General features: G+C 36.8%; 1 protein-coding gene across 3 annotated transcripts in view; it reads left to right on the top strand.

The window, feature by feature from the left end:
• The window catches only part of LOC126979967 (serine/threonine-protein kinase 26), a 127,611-nt gene that overhangs the window by 20,006 nt on the left and 95,415 nt on the right, over nucleotides 1–12,190 (top strand). For 2 of the 3 annotated variants that reach the window (XM_050829571.1, XM_050829572.1), the window contains exon 1: nucleotides 7,870–8,784. The exons of the other annotated variant lie outside the window; for it this stretch is intronic. In XM_050829571.1, the coding sequence (XP_050685528.1) occupies nucleotides 8,494–8,784 (291 nt within the window). In that variant the 5' untranslated portion in view covers nucleotides 7,870–8,493. Of the gene's footprint in view, nucleotides 1–7,869; nucleotides 8,785–12,190 lie in introns of those variants that run through there. 3 annotated transcript variants of the gene reach the window in all.

Genomic DNA, 12,190 nt, shown 5'->3' with positions numbered 1-12,190 from the left:
GAGGGCATTATAATGTGACCTGGTGTATTAAATCACATCACACTGTTCCACCTACAATGATGGAATGCCTCATGCGAAGCTGCCAGCGATGCAGCGTAAAAATCTCGTCTTGCTATTAAAGATATACAGGCCAATACTTGAAAGCAACCCTTAGCACAATAAATAATTTAGAATAATTGCTTATAGAAATTTTTAATACAGTCAAATACATTTTTGTACCATATCGTGACGAAATATTCTAATGATAGAAGTTTAATAACTTTTTTTATTAAGTACGATTAAGAACTTTTTATACTTTTTTATCTGCATATCACATTGTACATACTGTTATCTGTTTCTTAATATCGTTTAGTTTAGAATAGCTTGTGTGTGTATTATAAATAAATAAATAACCTTGGCATTTATAATACCATACTGGATGATACAGAAGTTGGCACTCATCACAACTTAGACGACCAAAAAATTAAGTGTTATTTTAGAATAGGAAGGTAAAGGACGTTCTGGTCACCTGGTGGTATACCACTTCTGCTTGCAATACCACATAAATCACAGGAGCGTTGCCATAAGACTACAAATCTTGCGTGCCTCGATGGTATGCACATGTTCCGTGTTCAATAGGTTTGGTTTAATATCAAATCTCTTTGCGATCTACCACATATAATGTCACGGAGAGTGCTCGCCACTTTATTTATATCAGCAGCCGAGTTCAACCACTGGATATCATAATAAAATGCGCCAAAACCTCGTCATTCTCAAGATACTTCTTTTCTCGCAAAGCAACTCCCGAAGCGATACGACCTAGGTACGATCCAAACTTGAGCATACTCTCCCTTCAAGGAACGTGGGTATCTCTAAGCTGAGCAACTTAAACCTTGGCTCATTCCTAGAAAAGATTTTTAATCACTAAGTTATGGTTATTTAGTCATAAAAAACCATTCATTTAATTTCTATAACTAAATATTGAGGTTTATATTTCTCTCTATCTTGGATAAAACTCCATCGTCCTATCCATCGGCAGCCTGTCATGTCCATGTTTCCGTACAAGATGACGGGTCAGATAAAATATCAAGGTAGGTACATATTGTGTACATCAAACTATATTGATACGTCTCAATATTTACTTAGAATTAGTGACGTGTTTACTTTAACATAGCTGATGTCACTCTCTCAATTATTGCCACCCGCACCCGTCCTGTCGATCTTGTTGATGGCCACTTTGATAGTGTTATTTTATTATTACCAATTATTAAGTTGCTCTTTGATTTTGAGAGATAAAAAAACGGATTTTATTGGAATACAACGAAAATTATGGTGCATATTCTGATAGCATTATGCTATTAGATTTCTGTTCATAGTATTTATTGGTAGTAGGGGAATGTGGGGGGACACCGGATAGTTAAGACAAAGACGCCATAAATTAGTATCTATATATTTTTCTTTAACATCATAAGTCTTTAAGTATATAGTTAACAATACTTTGATATACAAAAAATATATTTCCAATTTCACCCCATACCTATGGGTCTAACCGGATAGGTCATTAATATTAAAGGGGCGAACACAGATACCATCAATAATATAAAATATTTAAATTATTCGCAAAAAATAATAATTCCTGCTGAGACAAATTAACACAACCTTCGTGAGCCCTTTGACAAGACAGGCTGTACATTAGTACCATTCATCTCTGGACTTAGTTATACTGTAGTTTTTGCCCCACACTATAACACTTGGAATCTTCTTGGCAGTTTTCTTCACCCGACTTCTTCCCGCAACCTTTACCTGAATCTTATTAATCGATGGCGTCGTCTTTTCCACCAATTGATTTTTATATGGCGATTCAGTCAAAACAGCGGTTACCCTTCGTCACGCCGATAGCCTTTTGCTTTTTGTAATGTGAGGAATTGGCATAATACCCCTAGGAGAAATAAGAGACCGGTGAAGCTGAGTCTGAGAGCAGTGTTTGTCCATCTGTAGATGTTCCTGTTGACGAGGACGGCGTTCTTTCTCGAGGCAGTGGATCCTGGGTAGTTTTATGTGTGGTTGATCTTAGTGGTATTTCTGTTGACTGTGATAGTGCAAAATCTGCATCCGTGAAAATGTGGGGCAAATTACGGTTTTGGAAAACGCAGAAGCTGCATTTTGCATCGTTGCAGCACGTTTATAAGCTGTTCCAAAGAAATTTGCTATTTGAAATTGAGTCACAACTGTAAAACGTGCTCAAAGGCCTGATAAAACCAACATCGGCTGTAAACGATGCGTGCAGTGAGGTGGCAAGCACAGCATTATAACACTATCAGCACGAGCTAACTCAATAGCTTCCAAGTTCTTAGTGTAAGTAACGTGTCCATTTATGACTTGAAGTACAGGATCATCTTTACTTGGCTTAACAGAACCAATTAAGTGACGCATCCATTCTGAGAAAATATGTTGTATACCACTTGGATACAGCTACTGTACCTAGTGGAGCACCATCCAATAGCAATGTTGAGGCTCTCTAAAAAGAAAAAGAATATTAAAAGTAATGGAAAATAAAAATATATAGGTACACAATACTTATGTGTCGAGTCGAGCAGGGTGAAACCGGATAGCCGAAATCACCCCGTTAGCTTGTACCCCACAGGTACCATGTTTGAAATTTTAATAACTATCACTTTATGTTTTTGCTTACATCAATGGTGTTTAAAGCCTATTGAGAATAGGTTAATGATGATTATTCGTAAAAAAATGGAAAAAATAGATTAATTACCTTTATTTTAAATTTAAATTAATAGACGCACGCGCTGCAGTTTTACCATCTCCGCCATTTGCAACCGCAATAGTAGTATTGTGAGTAAGCGATCGCGAGTATTGTTTCACAAGCCAAAATGTGACAGCTTTACGTGCAGTAGTAAAATACCAACTGTCCGGATTTACCCGCTATCCGGTTTCCCCCCACATTCCCCTACTTAAGGTGTGCCCCTTTTTTTAACAATAATATAAAGAAGTTAGTCAGCATAATGTAAGTATTACATTATTAGTCAGTGTTCACATGTTCAGCCAGGTTTTAATCTGCAGCTAAAGCTTTTTAGAGATATAGTAGTTTGGTAGCACTTTTCCTCATACTTACTTCAATACCCTACATATTAGCCGAATGTTAATAGCCATATTATTCTTCATGAATCTGTCTATAATATAGAAAGTAATTATTTATATTCGACTAGTAAAAGATATAAGCGAGAGAAACCCCAAAGAAACGAATTATAAATTATTCAGCTTTATAATAATTATTAGTACGTATAGATGGTACATTATATGGATTGATAAATGGAATTAGTTTTGTAAATTTATGTTGGTTTTGCAATTGCTCAATTACATGACAAAGATACTAGGTGCTGCTGTAAAAGTTGTCACGATATATACAATACCAATAGAACTATCTGCCGGAAGGAAGTATGTGACTAAGTGTGAGTCGTTAGTCGTGGGACTGTACACTGTTCCCGACCGCGTTATTGTTGACATAAGATGATCGCTATACTTTGATTAAGAAAAACGTTACACATAGTTCGACAGACAGATGGCCGTTGGGGCTAAAGGGGTAAAGACGCTGTGTTAGTAGGCCCCCCACAAGATGGACCGACGATCTAGTCAAGATCGCCGGATATAATGATGATGATGATGATATGATTGTTATAAACTATTCGGAAGAGTTAGTAAATTTTAATAATTTATGTGAATTTTAAAATATCTCTAATATATGTTCATGTAATAAACCAAATATAGCGTGCCTAAACTGTAGAAGAGCAGACACTTAATAAGTTTACCTCGTAGCATGGCAACTTGTTGTTGTTCACTTTTGTTACAGTTTAAATGAATGTACGTGAATTGCATCGATTCCTCTTTTCTTGTGAACCTCAAGGTGGGTATGCTTGCTTCGGACCATTGCCTCCGCATTCACTGCACAACGATCCACGTTGAATTATCGAGTGCTCTTAATAAGACTTGCAAGCAGAATTCAGAAACGTTTTATTTCTATTCTATTATGTGTTTTGTCTGAGCAATAGTTTGGTTTTGAATTTATAAAATATTTTAGCTTTATGCTCTCCATAAGTGAGAGGATTACTGACATTAATCTGTTGTAGGACGCATTCTTTAACGAAATTTTTCATATTTGTTTTTCGCAAATTCCCTATCATATCAGACAGGCTGGCACAGTAAATAATGCCCAAAAGCTTACAGAAAGCGGTTGGAATGTTCTTTATACTCAAGGAACAAAGGTTTTCATCTTATACTGGAACGCAGCAAAAATATTGTATTTTATCTGAAATTAAAAGGGCTGATATAAATCTTCCAGAAATTAATTGAATCGTTATAGAGTTGAATTCAGTGTCAGACAAAGTTTGTGATTTAAGCATCAAATTAACATTAATGAGCGCGAACGGCTTTTAAGAGATAATTGAAAATTCTTGAAGTTATGATAGCGTTGCGATAATTAAATTTCGTTACATGATTGGAGTTAATTCTCTTGATTCCTAAATTGAAAATAAATATGATGGCATGATTAGGAACACTAGCTTACTTACATATTAAGTATCCAATTATTATTCCAGTCATAATCATAATCGCATTTATTTATATATTTTGTACCTAAATATGGTTTCATGTATGTATATTTGTTTTTCTTTAAACGAGCCATGCAAGTTAATAGGAATATCGTTGTTGTGCAGATATTTTTGCTTGAAAAGATATATAACAAAGAAGATAATAAAGCTTCATTATTTCTAAATATAAAATTTATTTTGAAAATATTAGATGAAAAAATATTTTTATAATGAATTACAAATTCTTACTTATAATGAAAAAAACATTGGATCTATTGCTTTTAAGGTAAGTATATCGAGTTTGGTGAAATTATTGCGTCGTTTCCGTATTTGCAGCACGTCATACTGATCGTACGAAGTTTTAAAACGAGCTTTACAACTTTTTATCTCTATAATGTTCGCGATTATCATTATCATTGAATTCAATATTTATAACTTTTGAATCGTTAGTTCATCATCATTTAATATGTCCAAAAAAAGGAGAGATCATGAGAAGAACATTCAACAAACTCCACTCACCACTCATCCTTTTTAGCCGGAAGAAGTCCACTGCTGGCCTCCCACAAAGATCGCCATGACAATCGGTCCTGCGCTGCACTCATATTGACCAGATCGTCGGTCCATCTTGTGGGTTCTACCAATACTACGTCTTCCAGTACGGGGTCGCCACTCGAAAGCCCAACGGCCCTCTGTCAGTCGAGCTATGTGCCCTGCCTACTGCCACTTCAGTCTCGCAACCATCTCCTCATTTCTGATTCGATCTCCAATCATAGCTTAGCCAGATCTTCCTCATGAGGCCTAAAGTTAACGACCACATCTGCGTTCTTTCGTATTTCATCACTGGCAACACGTACTGGTTAAAAACCTTCATCTTCAGACACCACTTACCACTCACATCATTCTTAAAACAGAAAACATTTTATGTGCCAAGTTGTAGACGAAACTCCGTATGATCTTTAATATCTTCAATTAAACTGCAATTGCAGCGCCCCGGTATTTCGGATATTGCGATCTCTCGCCTCCGTCCGTCGCTCGCTTGATGCGTTTCCGATGTGTCGCTAATGTTATGTCGTGTACATCCGCGACAATAGCGCAACAGGCGTGAGTGACTTTTAATTTTATGTTATTGCTATTTCTGTTGGTACAATAACTTATACTTGTGACAATTTTATAAAGTTGAATAAAATAATAGAGTATCTTGCACATATAATTGAAAGATTGTTCATGGAAGTGAACACCACATACAGATCGGAGACGTATTAAAAAGCGGCCAGCAAAGACCAATTGATGTATGTTAGAAAACAGCAAATGGATATACCTCAACTCTGCCCCTGTCTGCAGGAGGCAGCCGTGATGATATGAAAACTGATACGAAACGTTGTTAATTGTTTAAAAGTTCGTATGAGTACTCAACTCTACTCTTAACATCTCAAACATTTTGTATTGTAGCAGTAGCGAAAATAGAACTCATAGGTATGTCCTTATGTGTATGTACAACGGATATTATATACTAGCTGACCTGGCAAACGTTGTTTTGCCATATAAATTATATATGTAAACTTTCCTTGAGCTTCAACGAATCTATTACAAAAGATTTCATTGAGATCGGTCGAATAGTTAAGGAGTTATTAGGGAACATACATTCTCTTTTATATATATAGATTAATCGTGGAATAAAAGCACGTCGAATGGACGCGGTAAATCAGAACAGTATTCTATGTACTTTAAGTTTCAATTGTCCTTTATGTCTCTCCCGTAACAATGTATTTTATGGCAAAAGCCGTAGTGCCCAGTACAGAACAGTATAGTGAATACAAGAGTTGTGGCGATAAATTTTGGAACGACCGTGTTTAGACGATTTATGCTCTGAAACAACTGTTGGCAAACTGTGTGCAGGTATTCAGCTGCCTCTGTTTATACTCGCTTTAAAGCTTCCGAAATTTCTGCCTATTCCACTTTTGTGTGAATTATCTAGTACAATTTCTATTACACTATCTTTTTAATTTTCTTAGGAAAATCTTCGCTTCCCTGCGTAGATTGACTTGGGCATTAAATTTATGTTTGTAGTTTTTGATTTATGAAAATGTTTTACTACCTGCGATAAGTATGTTATCTCCCGCTATAGATAGAGCAAAGAATGTCATGAATCATGATAATTTGTTATCTTTATCTTGTTGTGAAATGAAGATCATTGGCTAGTTACGAAATTGTGCTTACGAGTTTTGCAATTACTTTTTATACCTTTATCTGACGATAAACAATTAACACATAATTTAAATTCAATAAATTTTTGATCGTTGTGTTTACTTACTTTTATTATAAATTATTTGTAACAAAAATTTTATATTAGAAAAGCACATAAATACAAAATAGTTACTGCTTTAATCATATTCTAAGGTTCCTACACCTGATTTATTTATATTTCTGCAGTCATTCTATTACTTACTGATTTTGATTTCGATTAGTTTTTGTAATCGAGCTCTCAAAATGGGCGTAACGGATCGCAGACCATAACATTGAAACCGAATAATGTTTGTGGGTCACGTTGACCAATGTCGTACGGTTATGGGGATTCGATGCGTTGCCTTAAACGTCGGGGGTGTCAGCGAACTGCAAGTCGATATTCCCCGCACGGTCCTGAGGCCGGTGACTCCTCAGAATTGTCTTCGACATTGCCAGTGCCACGATGCGTCGTAGACGGAATACTAATTCGCTTGTTATTCAGCGTCTCGACGAAGTTGAGCGGGCGACCGAAAGTTTGTGATGCCTTTGTGTGACTCGGTGTCGCGCTATTTGACGAGACAAAATGAGTTACTTGGCTTTGTTTGTCAAACTTGTGTTGTTTTAAGTTAGACGTGTTTTAGGCCATTCTAAATAACTTTGTAATATTATATTCATCTCTATAATCATCTCCTTCTTTATAGCAAATGCTATAAACTTTCCCTTTTAACTCGAGTTATTGTGAGTTTCACCGCAAAATACCGTTACACTGACTATATCCGATAGCGCGACAGGCATTTGTTAACTTTATTCTAATAATGTGTTTATTTGTAGTGCATATTGTTTGTTTCTGTTGATATACTCGTAACCGCCTCGAGCGAGTCGGCAGCTGGTACTGCACGCTTGGTTGGAGCCGTTCTCCGTTCGACGCCCGCGCACAGACTGCTGCGTCCCCCGCACTCCCTTGCGAAAAATTGTAATGCAATGCCAGGACGGTCCATGTGGAACGCCACACCACTTACAGCACAATACCAGTCTACAGTGAAATGCGTTGTTACTCACACGCCATCCATCACTATGGATATGTCGTGTTGGGACTGATTTCTCTCAAGTGTTCGGCCGAGTGGAACGCTCTAGTGGTTCTCGGATTTCCCATCGGGTTGTAATGTACAGTGCCGCGAACTTAGAGTACATGCTTCTCTTTGTTGTTAACCTATATTTAAACCACGGTGTTTGTTCAACCTACAATTTTCGACCATTGAAGTCATTGTTTTAATTTTAAAACTTTGTTACTCTTAATGGCTACGGTGACCGCAATTTCTCTAAACAAACACACGCCTGAATTAGTTGTGCTTCATCGGTGACCTTTTTGTGCACACAATTGTTCACCGATACCCAAATTAATTCCTAGCGCGTTTCGCTCGTCCGGTGTTGACGGTGATACGGTCGTTGGGTCCGCGATATGAGTAGTCTTTGCGCGACAACCAGTGATTCTGTTCGCTCGCCACTTTAGTTCGTAGCAAGTGTATACTATCATTTAATCAAATAATAAATTATTCAGCTAATTATTGATTTTATCAGTTCACGGTGATAAGACACGCGGTTGTTTGGTGTTATGTGTCAGTACGCGGTTGATATCGGTGTTATGAGGTGAATTGTGATTTATAATTGGTGTGTGTGTGATCGCTGTTTAATGATGTGGAGTACAGCAGTGCCCAGTCCGACGCATTACCATTACGCTCAAGGGCCGCCCGGTCCTGCGCAACAGCGGGGTCCGGCCGGGCCTGTACTATCCGGACCCAGCGCGAGATACTTCCGGCCGCAGTCGTCATACTCGCTGCCGCACGCGACCAGCGGCCCGGGTCGTCGGGGCTGGACCGGTACCAATGTGTCTTCGTTTGATCGGAGACAGGTGAAAGTTCCACCGCAACCCGCCCGCCCGGCACCACACCGACCTTCGCAAAATCGCAATAACGTCTCGAATGTAAGTCAGGCTGATTGATATTCTAAGACATTTTTTAACCAGGAATTCATCGGTGTGCTTGACTGGGTGTAACAATGAATTTAATTTCCTTGTATTGCGATAGGTATGCGTGTCGGATGTCGAATGCGCACGCGTCACCCGACACGAAACGCGTTTCTAATATTCACACGAGGTATGCGGCTTCTGTCATGTTATAACTTATAGCTGTTATTACGTACAATACAGCATTCCTCGAGACAGGATTCATTCATTACTTTTATTAATGACTAGGTAAAATTTGTCCGTGAAGGCCCCAAAATCATTATTTTGATATACATTTTTTTATTTGTAAACTGATTGAAATGAAATCGAAGACATAATATTGTCCTTATTCAGATTCATGCAACTGTGCAATAGCGTATAGACTAGCATAATATATATCCTATCGCTGATGTACATACAATTGTCATTGTTTTTCTTAGAACCGCTAAACTCGTTAATATATATATATATATATTTGAACATCATTTGACATTGCTCAAAAATGGACTTCGATAAAGATACTGTACAACAAACGCAAAACGCATTCTTAGCACATAGCGACGAAAATTAAGCAATTCAACTGGCCGTTGATTTAAATTTACTAATGATTGTTGTTATATCGTTATGAAACCGATGTTGCAACCCACAATATATTACGAATTACAAAATTTTACCGCACGTTCATATCATACAAATATACTTGGGTTTTGCGTGATGATTTTTTTACATGGAACTTAAAACCATTAATATATATCAAGAATTATTAATTTATATGATAAACTACTAATTTAAGTGTGCTATTTTATTATGTAATCGATTTGAGAACACTCTTCTCATTGTTACCATCTGTATTAGAATACTTGGCGTTTTTATATCGAGTTACAGAAGAGAAGACCAAATTGACCTCTAAATAAGGTGACACAGTATAGCACCTCCGCCTGCAATCATATTAGTCGCAAATTCGGTCTCACATGAAATACAGTTCTGGTTTGTCCCGTATCAGTTTCTCCATTTGACCGCACACAACGAAGAGCGGCCCGAGTCATCGACGATTAAGTCATCTCAGAACGGCATCATTCTTTAGAGTTGCGTAGAGATGTGGGGTTCTCTTCTTCTCTTCTAGCGCATATATCACGATAGTGCTTAGAAGAATTGTTCAGAAGCCGAGTTTTACCACCAGACAGTTATTGACGTTAGTCAAAATGCGAAATTCCACGCGCATATTGATGTCTGGCTTTTTTTCTGGCATTCCACAACCATGCGTTTTATTTGAAACTCTTGTAGAATCATGTGCCGGTTGCTGTGTTCCTGAACCGATACGACTTAGGGATCTGCAAGTCTCGAGCATTACCCCATTTCAAAGGCCGGCAACTGCTGATTGATGTCCATGGGCGGCTGGTTTTTTATGTCAGAAAAGCCACCTGTCCGTTTGCCAGCTCTAATATAAAAAGGGATTGTCTATGAAACTTTTACTTATATTAACAATTGTTAAACTCGTGCTATTTTACATTTGTAGAAAGAATAATATTGCAGTAAAGAAGATATTAAAATTTGAAAATTGAAATTAAATTTTGTTAAATAACGTTTATTTAAATATCAAAAAATTATTTTTATACAATTATTACATAGATTTTTTCTTATTTCACAACATATAGGTACATATTGAAATTTATTTAGTTCCCGTCCTTTGGTTGTGGTTAACACATATGCCTAATGACATATGAGTTACAAGAGGCTTATGGTACCTGAAGTATGATGCAAATGGTCTAATCTACCAATTAACGTGAAGATGTCGAATTTTGGTGTCGGTTTGCGCGCGCATTGTAAAAATTTATTTTGATATGTTTTTCGTAACGCGCCAAAAGAAGTATTACTTCAATAATAATATTAGTCATCTCTTTATCTTGAGATAATGATATGAAAGATTTTTGCTAAAGCAATCAACTGCTACTTGTTAAAATTTGAAATGTACAACGATAAACAAAGAAATGTGATATCAAAGCAATTCCGCAATAACCAATATTGCTGGTCGACAGTTGCTGATAAAATAGTGCCCGGGTTGATTTCCATTCCCTGTGTAATACTGAACAAACTCAATCCGGGCCACCCTTACCGATAAACCTTTTGTTCATTTTTCTTCTTCATTTAGACTCGTTTTCAATTATATTTTTTGAAGTAATCTGGATCTCATTAAAGATATTGTTTTGAGCGTTTGCTTTGTTTCGCAATAGTTCCATTCTCCGAAATTCTTTGCTGATATTGAATTTGTATTTGTTCAATACATGGGATGTCTTCTCTTATGTCGCATTAAAAGATTGTAATTTTATACCCTTGATTGTTTTGAAGTCCAATTGGATAGCCGATAAGTCTTCATTCGTTTCGGTCTCATGACAAAGTTTGACATTGTCAATAACACCACAGACTGGGCATAGAGCGACCTTCCTCAGGCTATTATATAATAAATTTTACTGTCACGAAATTTTATTAAAAAATCATAGTTACCGAGTTATCTATCTTGTGTAATATATACGCTTTGTAGTAGTATATTTACTGTCTTAATAAAAGGGCGTGTTGGTCATATAGATATGTTTTATTTGTAAGTGGCTCTTTAAATATAAATGTAAGTGTAATCATCCATAAAATTTATTGTACTAATAGAATTATTACGTCTTATCGCAACTAACTGTAGTCCTACCTTCTCATATTTGAACAAGTAGTTCACAAAAACTCATTAATTATATAGTTACATTTCCTTATAACTCTTTATTGCAATTGAGATAAAGAATTTTGCTAAAATTTGTTTATTTTGCAAACAATTTCCTGAACGTACTATATAAATCGCCCAGAAATCTTGACACTGACAAGATTTTTTTGATTCAGTGATATTAGGCTGAAAGAAATCAATAACTGTAATTAAACAAATTGTGCTAACCATTTTTTATTTTACCCACGTGAGGTACTAATGCGAATGTTTAGATGTATGGTTTTTTCATGGAAGAGAAGTACAAACGAGTGTACGGGTCAACTGATCTATCTGTCTCACTGATCACCGTCGCCCGCATTCTCTTGCCACACCACACACCACAGAACACACAGGAGCTCTGTCGGTCTTTTAGAAAGGTGTACGCGCTTTTTATCAAGGTACCCATGTCGGATCGTCCTGGAAACAACGCGCAAGTAAGTTCATTCCAGAGCTATGTTGTGCGTGGTATATAAAGTTCCTTGAAAACCACACTGTAAAGGAACAACTCACATCCATATGGTAGATCCAGATGATATATCTAGTAATAGTCTAAGGACGGTCGCTCCATCCCCAATCTGTGGTATTATTAAGAAAGTCAATTACGTAATAGTATCTTAAACACAAAATTGTTTTTAAATAGTT

The sequence above is a fragment of the Leptidea sinapis genome, chromosome 4 (genome assembly GCF_905404315.1).
Source record: "Leptidea sinapis chromosome 4, ilLepSina1.1, whole genome shotgun sequence".
Lineage (NCBI taxonomy): Eukaryota > Metazoa > Arthropoda > Insecta > Lepidoptera > Pieridae > Leptidea > Leptidea sinapis.
This window is presented reverse-complemented; position numbering and strand designations above follow the sequence as displayed.